Genomic DNA, 22,824 nt, shown 5'->3' on the forward strand with positions numbered 1-22,824 from the left:
TGCTTCTCCTTCTTTTCCCTGTGGAACATGAAAACACCACCCACCCCCCTTTCCCATTGCATCTGGATGGTCACCATGGCAACAGCTTTTTATAGCAACCCTGACAAAAAAAAAAAAATCAATATAAGACACTAAAAAAGGAGTGAGAAACTCGATTTTGAATCGTTTGGTCTTAATTTGCAGGCCAAAATAAATGGGAATTAGATAGGGATGTTTTTCAGAAGGTCTAATTGGTCTTGAAAGGATGGAGGCACAAATGTGGAGTGGTATTATTTTTGGAAGGTGTGCTAGTTCTTGTTTTGATCAACTTGTTCCCGTCTTGTTGGAATTGGCTTGTACACATGCTTTGTGAATACGCCTTTCCAAATCATCCCACCTTTATTGTGCTGGATGGAAAGCATAACATTGCAGAAAAAGTGAAACGTCAAAAGAGAAAGTGAAGCTATAACAGACGCTGTGGATTCCTGGAAATCAAAAAATTTCCCTGGATTTTCCCAGATCAAATGACAAAGCTAGTTTAATAAATATGAAAATGAAAGCATTTGACAAAACTTCACACATAATTAAATACATGTTTGTTTGTTTTTTACATCAGACAGATCTAAAATGTACCAAACAGTTCAGTCATAACTTGGTGGGTTTTTTCTCATAATGCTAAAATGTTTAAATCTATAATTCCCAGTTTTTCATTTGTATTTCAAGCTTAGACTTTCACACTTCTTTAAGTACAGACAAGGTGGCCTCAAAAACAGCTGACACTTCCCAACACAAAGACCACAAAGAAACCGCTCCGGGTTGATTTCCTTCCTCTGGGGATGCGTGGCAAATCACGGTCACATTGATCGTCTCTGGCTGTGGAGAATGCAGTTTCCCATCCAGCTGGGTTATTGTCACCTGATGTTCAAGGTGATGAATCCAGTCACCTGCAGTTGTCGCTTTAGGGAGGCCCTGGGCCCTGACAAGACAGTTCAGCCGAGTGTAGCTGCTTCCAAAACAGTCTATGGAATGTAAACACAGTCTACACAGTGCTCAGATTGCACTTTGTAAAGTCGTATGATCCCTTCTTTCTAGCTCTCCACACGTACACCACAACACAGAGCAGCGCTGCAGCAACTCCCAGGCAAAGCGCAGGGACTAGAAAGTCATTCCAGCCTAATGAAGGGTTGACTCTTTTCTCTGTAATAAAGTCAAAGAGATTGGCAAATATAAAATATGCTGTAAAATGTTTGTAAATAATTATTTTTGCATGTCCTAACAAACCTATGAGACATTTTGTCAATCTACCTTTGGGTTTTGACATGGTACCTCAGGGTAGCACCATATAAAATTTTTGACAGGAAAGAAAATGGGACTGTGAGGGATAGAAGTACAGTGTGTTCTATGGTTTGTACCATTGTATCAAAATACAGATTGCTCAGCTGACGAAATGTCAAAGCAAAAACCTCTCAAAAGGTTGTGCTAAATTACATGATCTATGACTTTTATTCAGCACATGCCATTGTAAAGAAGTAAGCCTATTCCTCATAGCCTCATTTTCAACAGTGTCACTTTCAATGTGGCGTATAAAAACTGAATATGAAAAGAGTAATATCTCCAAAATTCCAATTTATAAAACAGAAGGCGAAAAGTACCAGCTACTTCCACCGAGATTACGAAGTGCACATCTGATGGACACTTTACTATCCCATCAGGCCATGGGAGAGGAATTGTGAATGGCACTGAAGCGACGCAACTTATGTCAGAGATCAGTGAAGCGACGCAATTGATGCCGGATATCACATAACAAGTTTGTTCCTCGTCAAATGTCACAGTATTCAATTTTGGTCGCACCTGGGGACCACTGGTACATTAAGCCTCAAATATGCTCCGACTGGTTGGGATTTTGTCAATTTGAACAAGTTACATGACCAGTCGTGTCATGTCTGGTTAGGACATGGTGTTAATTCACAAACTAAATGTAGTCAGTGTACTCAGAAATACATTAACTTGATATGATATAGGACCAGTTTTACTCACCCATCACACTAATATTGAAAATCTCAGTCTCGTAGCCCAGGTCATTGGTGACATTGATCTGATAAAGGCCTGTATCGTTAGAAGTGAGGTTGATCAGCAGGAATACACCATCAAGAGAGTAGACATTTTTCTCGGTATCCAGCTTGCTGAGGACCACCGTAGGAGCAGGGAAGCTCACGGAGCGACAACAGATGGTGATATTCTGCCCCTCCTGAACATCAGTGGATGGAAAGATCTCCACTGTTGTATTCCTGGGTGGTGCTGGGATAAGAGAGGCATAATAATTGTCAGTTGCCTAGACAGGATCAACTTAATAAGAGAAAAAACACAATTTATCTGAATTTATTTGAAAAGGAGAACAAGGCAAAACGGAGAGCAAGGCACTCTAAAAAATTGAATTCATTTTATTTCAAACAATACAATATGTTGATACTGTGGCCACTGATTGATTTTGACCGGATGTTATTAGTAACTTACCTTTCACGGTAATCTCCACACTATTGTTGCGGCTTCCATACATATTAGAAGTTTCACAAACATAGACGCCAGAGTCATCCAGCTCGACCGAAGGGATGGTAAACAATGTTTCAAGCCCATCACTGGTCATTAGCTCTGTTTGTACGCCATCCATCACCCTGCTCAGCACCGTACGCCCCACTGGAAAGCTGTCGGAAAGGCAAGAAATGCTCACGGATTTTCCTTCCTTCAACTCCGTCAGTGGGCTCACAGTAATCGTGGTTGCTCTCGGGGGATCTGTAAAAGGAACATAATGTTTAAAAACCCAAGGCAAATTCATATTTAAAAGAAACAAAGAAATACCTTGACTTACAGTGAACGGACAGTGTAGTAGATGCCGTCTTTACTGCTTGAGCAGCTGGCACACCATGCATTTCCAGCAAAACTTTGCAGGTAATGCGTTTGTCCTGGTCTTCAGTGTTTACGCGGTAAGAATACACTGAAGTCAGATTTATTGTACCACTTGAAAATGACCCAGTTTCCAAATGCATTTCTCGCTCTCCATCCATCCACAGGATTTGGAAAAGGTTTGCCGGGAAAACTTCCTGAGCAGTGCAGGTCAATTTCATCATCTCTCCCACCAGAGAAGGTCCAGAATTTTTCATGACAGGACTTGTTGGAAATGCTGATAAGAGAAGAAAATGGAACATCTAAGAATTTTCAAGTCTAAGTACACACCGATTAATAAACACAACAAGATTAAGAAGACCCTTGAATGATGACAGACGATATGTAGTACAACATGTAATGTAAACAAAGCACTCCCTCGCACATTCTAGAAGCTGTTTTCCGCCGAGAGCGACAGAACAATTTAAGGAAGTCTCTATGGCCTCAAAAGCAATAATGTTTCTATCAGAGGAGTATTAAATCTTGACAACATTATCCATTTTGATAACCTCTCAAGTCTTTGTTCATTCTCATTCTGGAACATATAATAAATGCTTCATTTCCTGCATCAAATCAATGTCAAAGAGAGCTATTTTTAAAACTTTCCACAAAGAGATTTCAAGAGACTGAATTACTCATCACAGATGACTCACTTTTAAACAGTTGGTTAATTGCAACTTAAACTCTGAGACGTTAAAGGGAAGGATCCTTGAGATCCACTTTCTTGCAGAGTTTAGCTACAACCTGGAATAAACACGTCTACCTGCAACTTTGTACTAATCATGAAGACCTTGATTAGCTTGTTGAGGTGTGTTTTTGTGTAGGGTTGGAGCTAAAATCTGCAGGAAAATGGATCTCGAGGTTCGGAGATGAGGACCAGTATAATGCTTGAGGACCATTACCCATTACAAACAATTTTTATGTAAATTCGAGACTGGATGGTAAACCTTTCATGATACTTACAAAACACCTTTACTTCTGTCTGTTTGGACTTTTTGATCGAGCCACATGTGACCTCACAAAGGTAAGTTCCCTCGTCTTCCAACTCTACTATATCGAAAACCAGCTGGGACCGGAAGCCATCTGTCTTAAATCGCCTGAGGATCGTCATATTTGAAAGATTCTTCCAGGAGAACTTGGGTTGAGGACAACCTGATGCCTGACAGGAGAGGACCAGGCCAGAGCCTTTCTCCAACACAACCTCGCCTTCCGGTTGTAGCGCCACTTCTAGCAAATGAGCTGTGAGGGAAAAAAAGACAAATTTTGAGTTGGTGCCTCAAACTGAATTTGCAAAGCACTTCAAGCTCATATTTAAGATGAGGAACCATAATCTGTGTAAGTGTTACTCATCACTCTCAGAGTATCTTTAAGAGATAAAAGACTACAAATGATTCTGCCTTTCTGTTTTATACACTATTACAACCCACACTGTAAATGCACTCAACGGACCAATCTTTGTACTAACAATATCCACTATATGTTCCCAGACGTTCAAGGTCTTACCTTCAACAGTTAGATTGAGAGTGGTCTCCTGACTGCCATAATCATTGAAAGCCTCACACACATACATGCCAGAGTCGGCCAGCTTGACGGGATCGATGGTAACTGATATTTCAGCCTCTTCACTAGACGTTAGCTCTGTTTTTACACCGTTCACTGTCCTGCTGAGCACCACTTGTGTCACTGGAACACCGCTGGAATTGCAGGAAATGCTCACATAGTCTCCTTCCTTCAGAATGGATTGTGGACTTGCTACAATGAGGGTATCCATAGGAGGTGCTGCCAAGAAATTCAATAATTTGTTTAATTGGGAGCAAAACAATGTTTCGAAATTAGACTTATGTTTTTTTGGCAGTTTTGCCTTTATATAGATCGAACTTGGGTTGGAGTGCTGCCATCTAGGCTATTGGCTCTCACCGAAATTAGACGTTTAAAGAATTAAAGGGATAGTTTAACTCACCCTCATGTCGTTCCAAACCTACAAGACCTTCGTTCATCTCCAGAACACAAATTAAGATATTTTTGATGAGATCCAAAAGCTTTCTGACCCTCCATAGACAGCAACGTTACTACCACATTCAAGGCCCAGAAAGGTAGTATAGACGTAATTAAAATAGTCACATCAGTGGTTCAACTGTAAGTTACGAGAATACTTTTTGTGCACAAAGAAAACAAAAATAACGACTTTATTCAACAATTTCTTCTCTTTCCTGTCTTCCCTTACTACCTTTCCTTGAACGTGTCAGTTGCGTTGCTGTCTAGTATGCACGGTCAGAAAGCTCTCAGGTTTCATCAAAAATATCTTAATTTGTGTTTTGAAGATGAACAAAGGTCTTACAGGTTTGGAGGAGACATGAAGGCCAGTAATTAATGACAGAATTTTCATCTTTGGCTGAACTATGCCTTTAAATGAACCACTAACCTTGAACGACTACTGAAACGCTGGCATTTTGACTTCCCAAGTTATTGCTAACGACACACTGGTAAGTACCAGCATCCGATAAAGACACGTCTTGCATGAAGAGATCTTGATGCTTTCCCATTTCCACAAACCGGCCATCTGGTTTAAGAGCCATCCATGTAAATGCAGGCTTTGGCTTGCCCTCGGCCTCACAGGTCAAAGTTAAACTGGATCCCAGTGGGACGGCGGTCACTCCAGATACTTCAACATTATGCGGTGCAGCTGTGAAAGCAATGGGAAAAACTAATGATCACAGGGGTCATCTTCTTAAGAGAGGAAGTATAATTCCCACATCCATTTTGGGTTTAATTAAAAAATAATCAATGTTAATATACAGTATGCAAGTATAGCTTACAGAGAACTGTCATGTGTACAGAAGTTTCCTTGGTCATCTCATCAGCTGGCATACCAAGCACATGGAGTGATGCTCTGCATGTTATTACATTTCCATCATCCTCATTAGAAGGTGTGTATGTAAACAGAAACGATTGTGCATCTCTTTCGGCTTCTCCCTCATCATTATGAAGAACTTTGTCTCCATACAGCCACTGCACTTTAAGAAACTCCGAAGGGTGTATAGAAGATACTTCACAGCGCAAGACGTTTTTCTCGCCTAGTTTCAAGCTATCATATCCGGATATAACTGGGTTTCCTGGAAAAGCTGAAATGGATTCCAAGATTTAAATATTAGTCAACAAGCAAAAATATACTATAAAACGAGTTTAGATATTTCATGCTTACGTGATTCTTATATAGCATTAAAAAAATAAATAAATAAAAGAGACCGGGGCCTGCTTCACATATCTCAGGTTTTGGATCTCTAATTACACAAATTGGCAAAAACAATGGTTACCTTTTACATATTTGCTTTCTCATGAATTAATTTGAGTCATAATTGCTGTAAATCCATTAATTAATCTATAATTTAAGGTAATCCAGTGTTAAACATACTTTAAGAAATATTTACTGGAGTAAAATGTTTGACAACTTACCCCGGTCTCCGCTAACAGTGCATTAAGAAGCCTACTAAAGTTTTATTGAAACTGAGAACATACAAGGAACTCACAATAAACTTGAATCTTTGCTGTGGCCTGTTTTGTCTCCTTTCCACAGATTGCTCTACACAGTATGGTGTTTTCGTGATTCTTCGTCACTTTGTCAAAGACCATCACAGATTCTTTGTCCCGTGAATCAGTAGTGGTGAATAACGGTCTGTCTTCTAATGTGGTCCAAAAAAACTTCACCTTCTCCGGGCAAGAAGACATGCTGCAAGTCAACTCTCTCCTCTCGCCCACTTTGAACAGAACTTGAGACGGCAGGTCCAATACGTGGGAAACAACTATTTAAGAGAACATTGCCCATTAGTTCATCACTAACTCATCAGTAAGTCTTATTTTTTAAATAATGATGATTTAAAATAATTGTGCAAATTATGTATAATATGTAATTAAATCATAAAAGAGAATCTTGTTTTATAATGCTCACAATATTAAATAAAGTAGTTAAAATATTACATTAGTAGAATTTCTGTGTAACTAAAAATGCACACATTTACAAAGCAACTGACTAAAGAGGAAACATTATAATGCACAATTATGTAAATACAAACATATCAAATAATTTGCATATGCGGTTATGTTAGTCTTGTATAAAGATGTTTTATAATGCTCAAATCTGCATGTATGTTTTTTAATATTCTGTTTTCGTTTCAATTTTTGTTAAAGTTTTAGTCATTTTGTTGTGATTTTTTCATTTCTGGAAGTTTTTTGTTTTATTGAAATATGTCTATATACTTTTTAGTTCAATTTTAGTTAAGCAAAATTTAAATGAAAATGTTGCTTTGGCAGTTAGCTAAAATATATTTTATTTCAGTTAACATATTTTAAGTAACCAAAAAAAAAAAAAAAGGTTTTAATGGTTTTATTTTAGGTTAGTTATAGTTAACTATAACCCTTAAGCTGCAATGCCTACAAGAAGAGCAGATGGTAAGACTCTAAAATATGTTAAAATATTCAGGTTACTTAGCATACGTAGTTAAAATCCTGACATATGCAAGAAAGCCTAAAGTAAATTTATAAACTTACCTGCAACTGGCAGAAGCAAAGTCAACAGTAAAGCTGAATCCATGCTGTCCACTTCTGAAGAACATTCAAACTGAGTTCATGTGCTTTCTTTCATTCAGCTCTGGATCTCATTTATAGGAGAAAGGGGTGGGATTGTAACCCACCTCCTTGGTACTCCAAATAAACCATGGAGGAATTCCCCAGGCCTAAACGCTTTGTGTTCTCCGTCCTCAAAAGGCTCCCTCTGCTGTCCTGAAGGGGTTCTTCCCAATTACAGGAAATTACTTTGTATACACTTTGAAGATAAGGTTTCCTTTATGAACTACCAGTGACTGATTTCATATTAAAAAGAACTGCCAATGTTTACAGCTTGGGCAGTTAAATTATTTTCCCAGAAATACTGAATCTACAAGAAGCAGTTAAAATCACAGAGGTAGAGGCTGTGGTGATTCATGTAGCCTAATTGATTTATTTTAAAGGGGTTTTAATTACTTCTTAGAAGTTAATTTATCCATTTGAATATATTTTATTAATTTATGCAAATGTGTAATTAAAAGATTTCCCTATGTAATTACAATTATAAAAGTATTGTATTATGTTTTCATAGGGAATTATGTTTTATAATGCTGCTTTCCACTTGTACCATTTTATTTTGAGCCAATAAATCAGTGACATCTTTCAGGACACTCGCACAGATGCTTGCTCAGGTTTTAACAATAGAGTCTTGTTATGTAAGCGAGTGTTTAAGTGCGGATGTGGCTGGATGTAACTTTTTATCACTGTGTCAACAGGGTTCAAAAATCCCATTCTCTCCACTGAACTTTGCTACATCACAGATGTTCTTGCACCGATTAAAATGTATAACATTGTAATTGAAAAGAAAAGAAACATAAGAGATTTTGGCTATTTAATTGGTGCTGAAAATCTAAAAAAAATTTAATAAAAAATACTTAATTTTCCTTAATTATATTAATATTTTTTATCCTTTTTTTTTACTAAATAAACAAAAATGACATGCTATCTTGATGTGTAAATATATAAAATATAGTAATATAATTGACATTTAAACAAGCTGTTAAATAAAAAGTACTATTAAATGTTAAGCTTTGATACAAATTACTAATACACTATGAATATTAATTCTAGTACTGTCAAATGATTAATCGTGATTAATCGCATCCAAAATAAAAGTTTTTGTTTACATAATATATGAGTGTACTGTGTATATTTATTATGTATATATAAATACAAATATGCATGTAGGCTATATATTTAAGAAAATTTTTATGTTTATATATTAAATATATTTATATATAATATAAAATAATACATATATACATATACATATATATATATATATATATATATATATACATATACATATTGTATGTGTGTGTATTTATATATACATAAATATAATCAGTACACAAAGATTTATGTAAACAAAACTTTTATTTTGGATGCGATTAATCACAATTAATCATTTGACAGCACTAATTAATTCCAAATAAAATATATTAACTACTTTTTAAGCATGATGTTTAATAAAAGGCACTATTAAATGAAATATTAAACATTTTATATAACTATTAATGCCCTTTATGTACATTAATTCGAAGTTAAATATTTATAATTGACATTTAAACAGGCTCTTAAAATAAAATGCACTATTAAATATTAAGCATTTTACATAACTGTATACGCTTTATGTATATTCATTCAAAATAATATATATTAGTAATTGCTATTTTAAATGTTAAATAAAATAGTTAAATAAACTAAGCATTTCATATAATATTATTATTAAACTGAATATTAATTCAAAATAAAATCTATTAATATAATTAACAAACTTATAAAAATGCACTTTTTAAAAATTAAGCATTTTATATATTATTAATCTACTTTATGAATATTCATTCAAAATATGAATATAATTGACATTAAACAAAATACACTATTAAATAAGCATTTTATATATTAAATAAAATGCACTGCTAAATAAACAAGCATTTTATAATATTAATACAGTATAAATATTCATTCAAAATAAAACTATTTTAAAACACTTTAAAATAACTGTTAAATAAAGTAATATTAAATCATAATATTAATTTTATATAAAAATTATTTAAAAAATAAAGATGAGAAACAACAAGTTGAGATTTTTATGATTTATTTGAACATTCATAAATATTTCTCATTTAAAAAAATGGCAGTGAAGCCTTCACAGTTGTGCAAAAAACACTTCACACTTCAACTTCCACAAGAAAAAAAGGTTACAAAATCTTTACAAAACACATGCAGCTCATCGTGACTGAAAAATCACCAGCAGATTGTAGAAGCATCTTGGACAGGCACGAGCGAAATTTGGCCACAGTACTAATCGTAAGCTTTCGCAGCTCTAGCTCAGTTCATCTCACCCAGAAATGCCCTGCGGCTGTTTTGTCTGGGGAAGATGTGAGAAATAGCATTGATGGTGATGGGCTCGACTCCAACTGTGGATCCCCGCAAGAAGTCTCCTCTCATCACAGACCTGAAGGATTTACGAAACTCCTCGTTCTTCCAGGTGTACAGAAAGGGATTGGACACGAATATAGTGCAGAACACAATCCACGTTGACGTCCAAAGCACCACGGACACAGGGGCGAAGAGTCCCGCAACGAGAACCCAAAAAATCGGCTCGGTCGTAACAATAAAAATAAAGCACACTGCGAGAACGTAAAAGCCGAGTCGCTTGTCCTTTCTTGGGAACGAATAAGGAAGGTTGTTCACAATTTGGAAGTTCAAAATACTGACTCTTTTCACACTTATTTGCACTCGGCGGAAGATTTTAAAGTAGCAGTACACCACAACCAAAGTCTGTCCGATGATAGTAAACGCAAGTGTACCAGTAGCAAACCGACTGGATAAAACAGACACCGATGTTCCCTTCGTGAACGAAGCATCTTCAGCATCCCGACACCTTTCAGGTGGATACCGAAAGGACGAGATCCACGGGAACAAGGAGCCCATGGAGATCAACCACGATCCTGCGATCATCCATTCGGTGTTTCTCTTCTGATATAGGCTTTGATACACAGCAGGGGTTTTGGTGATCAAAACGTACCTGTTGACCGCAATAAGCGAGTGGGAGAGCAGCGACACGGTGATTCCCAGAAACAGCAGCGCTTCTTTGAACGCCTGGTAGCCGATCACCAAAAAAGTCCCAGTGGAGGTGACCACTGCTTCGTGGGGCATCCAGAAAGCACAAACCAGCAGATCCGCCACGCAACCGTTCACGATAAACGCATTACTGGCTGTGCGGAGCTTCTTGAACGTCACCACCAAATAGATCACCAGGAGGTTGAGGACGGTTCCCAGAACACACATGAAGGAGTAGACCGTAGCGAGGGAGATGCGCGAGCTGCGTCCCAGAGCGCACGCCGACAGCGGCACGTCTGTGTCGTTTGGCATGATGGGAGATGTGCGGATAATGTCATCTCATCGCATCTCACATTGTGAGAGGAACGAGTGCGTGAGAGAGCGCAGCTCCCTTTGGCGATGCTGCGGTGGAGAATCGAGGTTTATATATGTGTGTGTGTGTGTGTGTGTGTGTGAGTACGAGAGGCGTGAGATCAACAGGAGCCCACGCTGCATTCTCACGTGTTGTTCATTATTCCCAGGGAGCACAATCACTATGAAGGCAAGTAATTATTCATAATGGATTGAGCCTGTGATAATCAATAGAGCATCATATAATGGGCTCCCCACTGAGAACCTTTAGGAACGCGAGGAAGGGAGTTGCATGTATTCTGAGTCAATTGAATCAAGAACTTAATATTAGTTTGCTATGATTGTGGAAATTCTGGCACCATTTACTCATCTTCATGTGGTTTTAAACCTGTAGAACTTTCATTCTTCTGTAGAACTCAAAAAAGAGATGTTTTGCAGAATGTTCACGCTGCTCCTTTTCATACAATGAAAGTTCATGAGGAATGGAGATATTGTACACCCACTCTGATTTATAATTGCTTTTGAAGAACCAGAGCAAAAAGACTATGTATGATTTAAATTTATTAAAAATAATTGGCTCGTTCATTGGCGAATTAGACTACACACGGATGCGATTTATTCGTCAGGAATCGGACTACATTGACTGCGTTGTGTGTTTCTGATTTACTAACAAACCTGGCTCATAAGAGTCATTCAATCGAGAATCAGACAACCAATGGACATGCTATGTGTTTTTGATTCACTAAAAATAACCACGTAATGCGACTTGTCGGGAATTGGACTACACTGATCGCTAAAAATAACTAGCTCTTAGAGTAATTTGTCTGGGAATCAGACTACCACTGGTCATGCAGTGTGATTTTGATTAACCAAAAAAAAAGGAGTATGATTCATTCAGTGGAAATCGAAAAAGAAATTCACTAAAACACAATTCACTCGTCATATGATTTAATTGTAGCCAATAGTACTGCCTTATAGGAGTTATTTGTAAATTCGAGAACCAGACGACACTGATCATGTTGTATGTTTTTGATTCACTGAAAAACACTGCTTCATAAATTGAATTCTGTCATGAATTACTCACCCTCATGTTGGTCCAAACCTGTAAGACCTTCGTTCATCTTCGGAACACAAAGTATGATATTTTTGATGAAATCCGAGAGGTTTCTGACCCTCCATAGACAGCAACACAACTACTACGTTCAAGGCCCAGAAAGTTGGTAAGGACATCGTTAAAATAGTCCATTTGACATCAGTGGTTCAAACGTAATTTTACGAAGCTACGAGAATACTTTGTGCACAAAGAAAACAAAAATGACTTAATTCAACAATTCTCCTCCTCCTCATCCTGTATGCTGTGTCGTGCCGCCATTATAGAGTATCACGACGCATGCGCTTACTTCTTCATGTAAGCAATGGCACCATGTCACATGGACTATTTTATCGATGTCCTTGCTGCGTTTCTGTGCGTTGATCGTGGTAGTAACCTTACTGCCTGTGGGAGGTTCAGAGAGCTCTCGGATTTTATCAAAAATCTTAATTTGTGTTTAGATGATGAACGAAGGTCTTACGGGTTTGGAACAACATGAGGGTGAGTAATTAATGACAGAATTTTCATTTTTGGGTGAACTATCCCTTTAAGAAAACTGACAGTGTTGACAATGTTTTTGATTCACTAAAAAGAACTGGCTCATAAGCATCAGTGAATCGTTCAGAAATCGAACACCACTAACCATTTTAATTGATTAAACAAAAATCAGCACATTTAGCAATCGGACAAACAATGGTCGTGCTGTATGTTTCAGATTCATAAAAAAAAGACAGACTCATAAGAGCAAAGTCCCTTATGGTATTCTTGACAAGAGTCATTCATTTGTACAGGAATCAAACTGCACAGATCTCGGTGTATGTTTTTGATTCACTAAAAACATCTTTGATTTGAGCTGTAGCTTAAACAGAATCAGTGCATAGTACTGGATACAACTGAATTATTGGCGGAACCGCGCACTTTCGAGTTTTTTATTTGTCCTTAAAAAGGAGCAGCGTGAGCATTTTCTTCATCCATTCTCAAGTGCTCAAATCAAGTATAGGTTAGTAAGAACTGTGACAGTTTTGACATGTCAAGCTGCCTTTCCAGAACCATTTCAAAGATACTTAAGCACTATTATTATAAAGAGTGCAGCAGGCAGCAGTCTTGAAACCTGCTATTTGCTTCGAGTTGATCGTTGAGTTTAATGTGTATTCAAAGACAGACATTATACTATGATAAGCTGAATGAAAGGGCTCGGGAAAACACGAAACCATAATTTCAATTAAATATAATATTACACCTACAACAGCTATAATGTTACCGTAAATTAACCATCTTATTAGTTCTTAGTAGAACATTTTGGGCCTACAAAACAGTTTTATAAAAGTGGGTAGAAGAGGAAATTCACGACAGATAAAAGCACCAAATTGTGTAGAACTTAGTGACATTTTGAAATACTTACCGAATTCATGTCTGTGAACAGTCACTCGAATAGCAGCCATTTTCACAGCTGTCTCCAAACGCCCACGGCCCGACGCTTGCTGCCAGATAGACTCAAAATGAGACTTTAGTTCACAAATGTGTGGCGATTTTGCAGTTCACATTTTGTTGGTTGTCAGGGAGAGAGAGAATACTTTTTTGGAGCTGTTAAAAGCGGTATTTTTGTCACAGAATAACAATCTGCACAGCACTTACTGTAGAAGACTAATTGGAAATCTGCACTTGAGAGAAATTATGAAAGAAAACGAACAAGCTAAAGCAAAATTAGTCTTTTTATTGTTTTCTGGTCTTTGAAATCGTGTTTACATTGTAAAAGAATAATGTACAACCCACTACTTTGTATTTTAATGTCCATTCGGTATGTTTATGAAAAGCAAACACTGCTCTAACATTGTTAGATTTTCTTTACACACTGCTCCAAAAATATATATATATTTATATTTTTATAAGCAAGAGAGTAGTTTACATCATGTATGTGTCAAAGAGGTAGAATACTTCAATCAAATAAGATTCTCCCAAAACATATATATACACATAATTCATAACACCATCTGGAATGTACAGAGTGCTACAGGACTAACAGATACAGAACAGTCAATCAAGTTATAATTGCATAAACTTGTACTGGAGTATTTGTTCAAAAAAGAAACTCATAGGTTAGTTTAACTCCAAAATGAAAATGGTCATAATTTACCCAGCTAATATCAAGCTCAATGACTTTCCTCTGTGGAACACAAAAGATGATATTCAGAAGAATGTTCACGCTGCTCTTTTCCATTCAATAAAATTAAGGCTGCTGAGGTCCAAAGGTGCACCATAAGTACTTTCTGCTATTTTCATAAGAAATACGATACCGAAGTTTACCAAATGTGTATGATTGCTTTGCGTAACAAACAAAAAGAAATGTACATTGCAATTTGCAGTAAGCTTCCCCTCTGCTGTAGATCTACGATTTCATTTAATTTGTTTGTTTTTTTTAATATTTTGCGCCAGATTTGATATCATGATCGTAAACATCTTGACATTGACGTCAAATCTGGAGCAACGTGTTTTGATGGGATTAATTTTTTTTATTAAATTTGAATTTAAAAAATAAATAAAAATCTGTGTAATTATAATTGAAGACATCTGATCACAGAATTGACAACTTGCAGTACTTCTATGGTGCTTTCATTTTTAAGCTCAACAATCCCAGTCCTTAAACAGAGCTCTGTGAATCACGCAAAATTTTGTTTTGTGTTTCACAGAAGAAATAAGGTCAAGTATGGAATAGCATGAGGCTGACTGTGTTTAATTTTTATGTAAAGTAAAAAAAATCGAAAGGTTTTAGCTTGAACCCTGCTGGTCACCTTTAAAAACACTGTACGATAAATTATTTGCTCTCGATTGTAAACATTCTAAAATTACCAAATTTGAGAGACAAACACTGGAACAACCTTTTTCGGATTAGTTTGTACATTCATTATGTGCACTAACATAAAGGGTTTGATTATGCATATCATCGCCTACACAAAAGCTCATCTATTGTAATAGAGTTTGCGATTAATTATGTTTATATTCATTTTCATTAATGTATATTTAAAGTAGTTTGAGCTACTTTATGCAAAAACGGTGCATGTTACAACGAACAACCCTACATTCTGAGATTGTTATATCACAGATGTGCTGGTGAAATGAACACTCCTGAAAAGTGAAGTGTTGACGGTTGTGTTTTCAACAGCCCTTGGTGCTCTTGAAATGCATGCAAGCTCAGATCTGTATTAGTTTAATAATAATGCACATTATGATGTCACAATGGCTAGGAAAAAAGAAAAGCAGTCCACCCTGTTACTCACATTGAACAAACAAAGCTCTCCATTTTCCAGAGAAAAATAAGTTTGCTTGCAAATTGGTCGTGTTCTCATTAGCCGTCCACCGTTGCGTGGAGACAAACCAACCTTAGACCCCAAATGAAGAAAACACACACTCTTTATGGCTTTCGTGGGCTGAAAATCCCTTTGAAGGTGACACGTTGCTGTCAAACCATTTTGCACCTTTCAAATATAGACCTCGCACTTGATATGTTACTCGGGAGACAAAAACGTGATATTTAAGTCAGAACAAATTCCCTAATCCAAAGAAACACAAATATCAACAAACCTTGTCATCGAGCATTAAGAATTATAGATAAAATAGGACAAAAATAGTACAAAATTCATTCTCTAAAAATATTTAACTATGTAAATTCATACATGGAGAGTATGTCTTTAAAAATAAAAATAAAAATAATAATAATAATAATTTTGAAAGGACGGCCAAGGCAAGTTCGTGTCGTTTAACAGCATGCAGCAGATTCCAGATCAGCCCTGTTGTAACAGGACGTATCATACCATGAGGCTGACAGTTCAGTCTCAAAGCATTTCCTTTCAGCTTCGTTCCTCTTTTACCACAAGTCGTCAGCAAATCGGTGGTCACAGTGAAGGTGTCACGGGTCGGAACCAGGCCAGCAGCACGGGACGGGGGTTAGCGGAAGGTGGCGGCTTTAGTACTGAACATACTCAGACTGAAGGGACTGCAAAAGAGGGGGAAAAAAAACAGAAGATGATGCTGAACGTAATTACAGAAAATTACATGGCAGAGGGTAGTTAAATAATAGTCTAAAAAGCCAAACTGAGACATTTCTATCTATAACAGCCCTCGCTGATGTAAATGAGGGTGATATGAGAATAAAAAGTCAAAGCTTAGAGAGGAAATAAATTAGCATTAAATGTGTGTGACTTTGTGCAGAAAAAAGCCAATTAGGTTAAAAGACACAGGTGTACATGCATAGCTGAATGATAATTATTTATAATTGCACCACAGCAGGGGGGAACGAAAAAATGTGTACAGCAGACAAACGGGAAGCAAGAGAAGGCATTTTATTCTATTTTGTGTCATCCGTTTACAAACATTTGATCAACGTTCTAGTAACAGCAAATTCGCATTTATTCAAAATCTTAAACTTTGCGCACACAGCTACTTAACATTGTTTGAACTTCTCTTTCCCGAATATTTGAATTTGTGCTTGGTTGTAAAGATTTTGAAAATGGACGCTTTTACAGTAAGAAATCTGTACAAAGAGAGCCAATTTTGAGTAGAAGCAACCCTCACAAAATCTACTTTTTTCAGATTAGTTCGTACATTGAGCGATCACAAAAATTGTTATTCATTATATTATTGCATACACAAAGCATGAGACGAATGGCTTAGTTGTTAACATTTCGAAAACTGATGACAACTTCAAAAATAATTTAAGTAGACAACTCATGCTAAAGCAACATTTTCTGATTAATTCGTACTGTACATTCATTATGTGTGCCATGAAATGGTTTTGGTTTATTCAAATCATTGCCTACACAAAGCACCAAACAAAGCAACAGAAAGCACCGTTTTATTTTGTTGTCTGTTTTCAAATGCTTTAAAGGGGTGGTTTACTGCTTTTTTTCTTTGCTTGATTGTGTTTATGGGGTGCGATATAACATGTCTTCGTGTTTCGTTTGTTAAAAAACGCCTTATTTTTCATATATTTCACCTTTATTGTAAGCCGCTTTCTCCTCTGTCATTTTAACGACTGGTTGACTTCCTGATTCTCTGAAACCACTCCCTCAGAAACAGGCAATGGGCTCAGATTGGTTAGTTGGGCCGGTGTGTTGTGATTGGCTCAACTCCGTACTGCACATTGTCTGGAAACTTCACGCCCATCACCTTTACGGGCGACAGTTGCATGTGCTGCGGTCAAATGTAAATAATGGTGTCAATATTTCCGTATCAGTCTGAGCCAGAATCAGACCCAGAAAGCGGTAATGAAGAGAGTCAAGCAGAACTTCCGCAAGCACGGCTCTTACAAAACGTTTCTGAACGGAAGTTTGCTGTTGTGATTACATATCATTTTTTGAAGTTTGTGTTTGTCTTATACACACAAAATAGCATCGAACTAACTGGCTACTATAACCAAACAGCATTGGCTTGTGTTTACGTTCTTGATCAAATCGAAAAATTACGTCAAAGTATACATGGAAAATACATTTACAAAATTAGTACATAATTACAAATTCGGGTCCAAAATGTTTGTACGTGTTTGTCATAGACACACGAAATAGCATTTAACTAACTGGCTACTAAAGCCAGCGTTGGCATTTGTTTACGTCCTTGATAAAACTAAAATATTACGTCTGAAATTATACATGCAAATACATTTAAAATTATGAAATCTTACTTACAGGTTGTGGCCCAACAACTGCTGCCTCTAACGTCTGCCAACTGCTGTTTTTAAAGTTGGAACTGCTCCATGTTTTAGTAATAGTTTGTGTGAATCCTGCATTGAACTCTCTTGATTCTGGAAGCTGTCTTCCGTAAAATGCGCAGCACAGAGAGCTAAATTAAGATTGTAATTGTCAGGAACATAATCAAACATAAATTTTAACCATTGTTGACGAACTACAGCATCTGTAGGAAGCCCGAACACAGAAGACCTGACAGCTGGGTGAAAATAACACCGTTTCGACGGCATGGCTACAACTCTCCACTATAACTCTTCCTCTTCGACAAAGCCGCAGAACATGGCCTTGCCCCCTTTTTTGCATGTTCCGGAGGGAGGGGTTGATGCAAATTTATGGGTTTATTACGTATGCAACCCGGGAAGTATCTCGTTGTATAATTTTATATTTAATTGTTTACGCGCATGTCATGTGACCACTAAATAACGTCAAAGAGCCATGGACATGCAAATGTAACACTTCATGATTAATTTACAAAAAGCACCAGAATAATTTATTGCTATGACTAATTAATTGCTATCATGAATAATTTATTGATATTTTGTGAATATGTAAATCAACAAAAAAAGGTAACAAAACTCTGATTACGAGTATTTTTAGGATGTAATCAAATCTAATTACAAGTAATTAAATTTGGAATCAGATTACATAATACAGATTACATGTAATCAGTTACTACCTAGCTCTGTTGCTAAAGCAACCTTTTTTTTTAGATTAGTTTGTAAATTCATTATAAGCACTAAAATAAAGTGTTTTGTTTATTCATATCACCTACACATAAAACACCTAACAAACAAAGCAACAGAAAACTGTTTTTTGTGTCATCCACTTTCAAACGTTTGATCAACGTTCTAACAACACAGAACTGCATTCACTCAAAATTGTAAAACATTGCGCATATGGCTACTTAACACGGTTTGAACATCCGATTGGAATATCTAGGCAAACGTGCCAGAATTTCACAGGAAGCCCCACAAAAGTTCTACACAAGCTACAGATGTGCATTTATTAAATATCATTTAATTTAACAAATTTGATCATGCTTTCAGATACCTAAAAATATAATTCAAGCCGCTCCATTTAACACATACCATGTTTAAATTAATTCCACAGAATTCTAAAGTGCAGAACATTCTAAAAAAAGTCATTTTTAATGAGAGTTGCGTTTAAAGTCCAACAACATGACAATGCTGCGAAATCAGAAACCTTATGCTAATTTATGCTATTTTTTGCAATAAGAAAACGGATTACATCTTGACTGTAATGAGTGTGAAGGTGGCGTCTGCAAACGCCGTCAGCTGAACGCCCTTTGAGGATGAACGTTTAACAGAGCGAGTGATATTTATCATCACTGCAGCAAAACTTTGAGTCACTCGTGCTACATGTGTAGGCGTCGTGATATTCTGAACAAAGATAGCACACTACACTCCGGAACGGGGAAGATATGAGCCAATCAATCAATCACAAACAGGAGAAAGTCTAGAAAGCCTAGAGAGTTGTGAAATCACATGATTAACATGTACAGTGACATATGCATAAAAAAATCCCTGACTCACAATGGACAAAAGGAACTAACAGGAAACTGTAAGGGGAACTACCAAACTCCCTCCAACAGGACAACCAAGCAGTCTGGAGATGGTCCAAGAACAACACTTTAGACCACTAAAATTAAGCTCACGACTTTTCCGTCCGGCCTGAGCGCCCTCAGGTCATGCAATACTACAATGCATTTTCATTGCATTGATCAAGCGTTTCTTATAACCCTAGACCTGTTCGACGACATCCTTTTCCAATCAAAATAATTCTAATAAAAGGTGTAATTATGTTAAAATTAAAACAGGCAGAGTCAAGGACTGATTCACAGGAAACACATGGAGGAATTTAAAGTTTTTGGACGTGGAATAACAAACAAATATTGAAGTAAACAAAGGTGGTTTCTGGTATTAACAGTTTAACCAAAAAACGAATCAACCCTAAGGTTTCAAGGCGAAGATGACAGGAAGTACAGAACTACTTGAAGCGAGGGACCATTTGTTTGATGGATTCAAACAAATACTAAATATTGTAGCATTTTTTGCAGCGTACACCACTCCCTTTGCATCAAACAGCAGCATTGAGGTGCCATTAGTACTTGTTAGTAGACATGTTACTGCCAAACCAGACTAAAGCTAACAGCCTGCCACCGTATTCAACTATATTATCCCTGCTCAGGCTTTTTAATATTTGTTTATTTAGTGTTCATTTTCTTTTCCTCGGAGCATCAGCGTGGGATGCACTCACAGAGTTAAAAGGCGATGGATTAGCTCAAAACGGAAAAATTAGTCTCATCCTGACCACTCGGATTAAAGCTCACTTGACAATGGTAATTAGGTAAATATTAGATCATCTGAGTGAGAGCTTTATGAGAACACACTAGAGACAGACGCTACACAGAGTGAGATGTGACGGCCGTAGAAGTGAAAGACATGCACGTGAGTGTGTAATTGCTAAAAACTGCGCACATGCAACATGCTCAAGATAAGCGTTTAAAAGAATCTGTTAGGAAAATCTAAACAAAAAAAAGACAAGATTGCAAATGAGCATGTGTTAGATCAGGAAGAAGTTAAAAAAATTAATAAAAAAAAGTCTCTCCTAGAAAAATGTACCATGGTAACCACAGTTTCCACTGAAAAACCACTGATATGACTGTAAAAGATAATAAATAAGGAATCTTGTTTGAGCAGTTCAAGATGACTCCAGAATTAGAAATATAGTCATGTGTTTGCAATTGATTTCCAAAATCTGACTTGTGGACATTTGATATTTATTAATGATATTAATAAGTCTTTATTCATTATAATAAAGTTAAAATACAAGTTAAAATAATTATGCATTTAAAAATTACACTGAAAATTAATTAATTTTTAATTTTCATATTTTTCAGTAAATATTTGGTGAATAAGTGTTCATTTTATTTAGGCTCATAAATCAAGCATTAACTTAAATACATTTTTATTAATTAGATTATACATAATAACTGTAACCATAAATCATTACATTTAACCTTTTTTTATTTAATTTATTAAATTCGCCATCCTCCACTAGCCATACTTTTTTATTAAGCCATATTGTTTGACATATTTGTAACTATGGCATTTTGGCAGAAACCGACCATCACCATGGTAAATTTTCTGAAATGCTGCTGCTGGGTGTGTGTTTATCTCGGGAGGGTTGATGGGAGGAGACATGACTTACAGGAATGGACCGGCTGAGGTATCGTGCCGAGAGCCCGCTCAGCCCCGTCGGGGGGCTTCTGTGGTGCCCCTGTTCACTGGCCCCCAGCCTTCCATTGGTGGAAGGTCCACTCGGGCTGGTGTTGAGGTTGTAGGTCAGGCTTTTTGCCCCGCTGCTCAGGCTCACCCCGTTGCTGTTCGGGGTGCTGGTGCTGTTATACTGACTGTTGTTGTTGTTGACTTCGTAGTGGTAATTGTGGGTGGCGATAGGGCCGCTGTAGCCCATGCGGACGGGGTGGGAAGTGAACAAGGAAGGGGAAGGCGGTTTCCCAGAGCTGTTGGCTTCGCCATTTGGTTCGTACAGGTTACCCAGAGAGCTGGCTAACCTTGTGCTGGAGGACGGGAGGGAGGGAAACACACATGAAGGGTGGAGGACAGGGAGGACACACACTCGTACCCATATCTACACCGCAGGACACGGAAATCATGGAAATCTGTCTGATAATGGGACAAGGAACTGCATGCATTCTGGACGACACTGTATTTTTTGCTGTTTACATCAAACTCAGCCTGGAGTAGAGCTGGGCGACTTATTCAATACTGACAATTTTTCTAATTCTAAATACTGTTTTTTTATATGGAATTCATAAAATGATTAGTGCATTAAATATTTAAGTGTAAATTAATGTGGGCACATTGCTGTTTATAAGTATGTATTTTTTAGTGCTGGGCAATGATTAATCGCATCTAAAATAAAAGTTTTTGAGTACATAATATGTATGTGTACTGCGTATATTTATTATGTACAGTGAGGAAAATAAGTATTTGAACACCCTGCTATTTTGCAAGTTCTCCACTTAGAAATCATGGAGGGTCTGAAATTGTCATCGTAGGTGCATGTCCACTGTGAGAGACATAATCTAAAAAAAAATCCAGAAATCACAATGTATGATTTTTAACTATTTATTTGTATGATACAGCTGCAAATAAGTATTTGAACACCTGAGAAAATCAATGTTAATATTTGGTACAGTAGCCTTTGTTTGCAATTACATAGGTCAAACGCTTTCCTGTAGTTTTTCACCAGGTTTGCACACACTGCAGGAGGATTTTGGCCCACTCCTCCACACAGATCTTCTCTATATCAGTCAGGTTTCTGGCCTGTCGCTGAGAAACACGGAGTTTGAGCTCCCTCCAAAGATTCTCTATTGGGTTTAGGTCTGGAGACTGGCTAGGACACGCCAGAACCTTGATATGCTTCTTACAGAGCCACTCCTTGGTTATCCTGGCTGTGTGCTTCGGTCATTGTCATGTTGGAAGACCCAGCCTCGACCCATCTTCAATGCTCTAACTGAGGGAAGGAGGTTGTTCCCCAAAATCTCGCAATACATGGCCCCGGTCATCCTCTCCTTAATACAGTGCAGTCGCCTGTCCCATGTGCAGAAAAACACCCCAAAGATGATGCTACCACCCCATGCTTCACAGTAGGGATGGTGTTCTTGGGATGGTACTCATCATTCTTCTTCCTCCAAACACGTTTAGTGGAATTATGACCAAAAGTTCTATTTTGGTCTCATCTGACCACATGACTTTCTCCCATGACTCCTCTGGATCATCCAAATGGTCATTGGCAAACTTAAGTCGGGCCTGGACATGTGCTGGTTTAAGCAGGGGAACCTTCCGTGCCATGCATGATTTCAAACCATGACGTCTTAGTGTATTACCAACAGTAACCTTGGAAACGGTGGTCCCAGCTCTTTTCAGGTCATTGACCAGCTCCTCCCGTGTAGTTCTGGGCTGATTTCTCACCTTTCTTAGGATCATTGAGACCCCACGAGGTGAGATCTTG

General features: G+C 37.3%; 3 protein-coding genes across 6 annotated transcripts in view; all 3 read right to left on the minus strand.

Moving 5' to 3' along the window:
* Window positions 1–499: 499 nt before the first annotated feature.
* vcam1b (vascular cell adhesion molecule 1b) lies at window positions 500–7,612 on the minus strand. The gene is made up of 10 exons (XM_058761493.1): window positions 7,465–7,612; window positions 6,447–6,719; window positions 5,736–6,041; window positions 5,342–5,602; window positions 4,423–4,698; window positions 3,883–4,158; window positions 2,846–3,157; window positions 2,494–2,769; window positions 2,017–2,277; window positions 500–1,176 (listed from the first exon to the last, which is right to left on the minus strand). Exons 1-10 carry the CDS (start codon window positions 7,505–7,507, stop codon window positions 1,019–1,021), a joined length of 2,442 nt encoding a protein of 813 aa, XP_058617476.1. The 5' UTR covers window positions 7,508–7,612; the 3' UTR covers window positions 500–1,018.
* A 2,036-nt stretch (window positions 7,613–9,648) lies between these two features.
* gpr88 (G protein-coupled receptor 88) lies at window positions 9,649–12,020 on the minus strand. Its single transcript, XM_058761494.1, has one exon. The coding sequence runs from the start codon at window positions 10,897–10,899 to the stop codon at window positions 9,853–9,855; it is 1,047 nt and encodes a 348-aa protein (XP_058617477.1). The 5' UTR covers window positions 10,900–12,020; the 3' UTR covers window positions 9,649–9,852.
* Window positions 12,021–13,722: 1,702 nt separating this feature from the next.
* The window catches only part of cdc14ab (cell division cycle 14Ab), a 51,603-nt gene continuing 42,501 nt past the window's right edge, over window positions 13,723–22,824 (minus strand). For 2 of the 4 annotated variants that reach the window (XM_058760171.1, XM_058760172.1), the window contains 2 exons: window positions 20,998–21,367; window positions 13,723–16,019 (listed from right to left, as the gene is read on the minus strand). In XM_058760171.1, coding sequence (XP_058616154.1) covers window positions 15,990–16,019; window positions 20,998–21,367 — 400 coding nt within the window. In that variant the 3' untranslated portion in view covers window positions 13,723–15,989. The remainder of the gene's footprint in view (window positions 16,020–20,997; window positions 21,368–22,824) is intronic. The other 2 variants (XM_058760173.1, XM_058760175.1) reach the window with 1 other exon arrangement.

Source organism: Onychostoma macrolepis, chromosome 22, assembly GCF_012432095.1.
Source record: "Onychostoma macrolepis isolate SWU-2019 chromosome 22, ASM1243209v1, whole genome shotgun sequence".
Lineage (NCBI taxonomy): Eukaryota > Metazoa > Chordata > Actinopteri > Cypriniformes > Cyprinidae > Onychostoma > Onychostoma macrolepis.

Coding starts and splice junctions, on each gene's coding strand:
- vcam1b (XM_058761493.1), bottom strand. CDS start 7,507: ATGGATTCAGCTTTACTGTTGACTTTGCTTCTGCCAGTTGCAG. Junction 4,159..4,422: donor TCTCAATCTAACTGTTGAAG/GTAAGACCTTGA, acceptor TTTCCCTCACAG/CTCATTTGCTAGAAGTGGCG. Junction 3,158..3,882: donor GACAGAAGTAAAGGTGTTTT/GTAAGTATCATG, acceptor TTCTCTTATCAG/CATTTCCAACAAGTCCTGTC.
- gpr88 (XM_058761494.1), bottom strand. CDS start 10,899: ATGCCAAACGACACAGACGTGCCGCTGTCGGCGTGCGCTCTGGGACGC.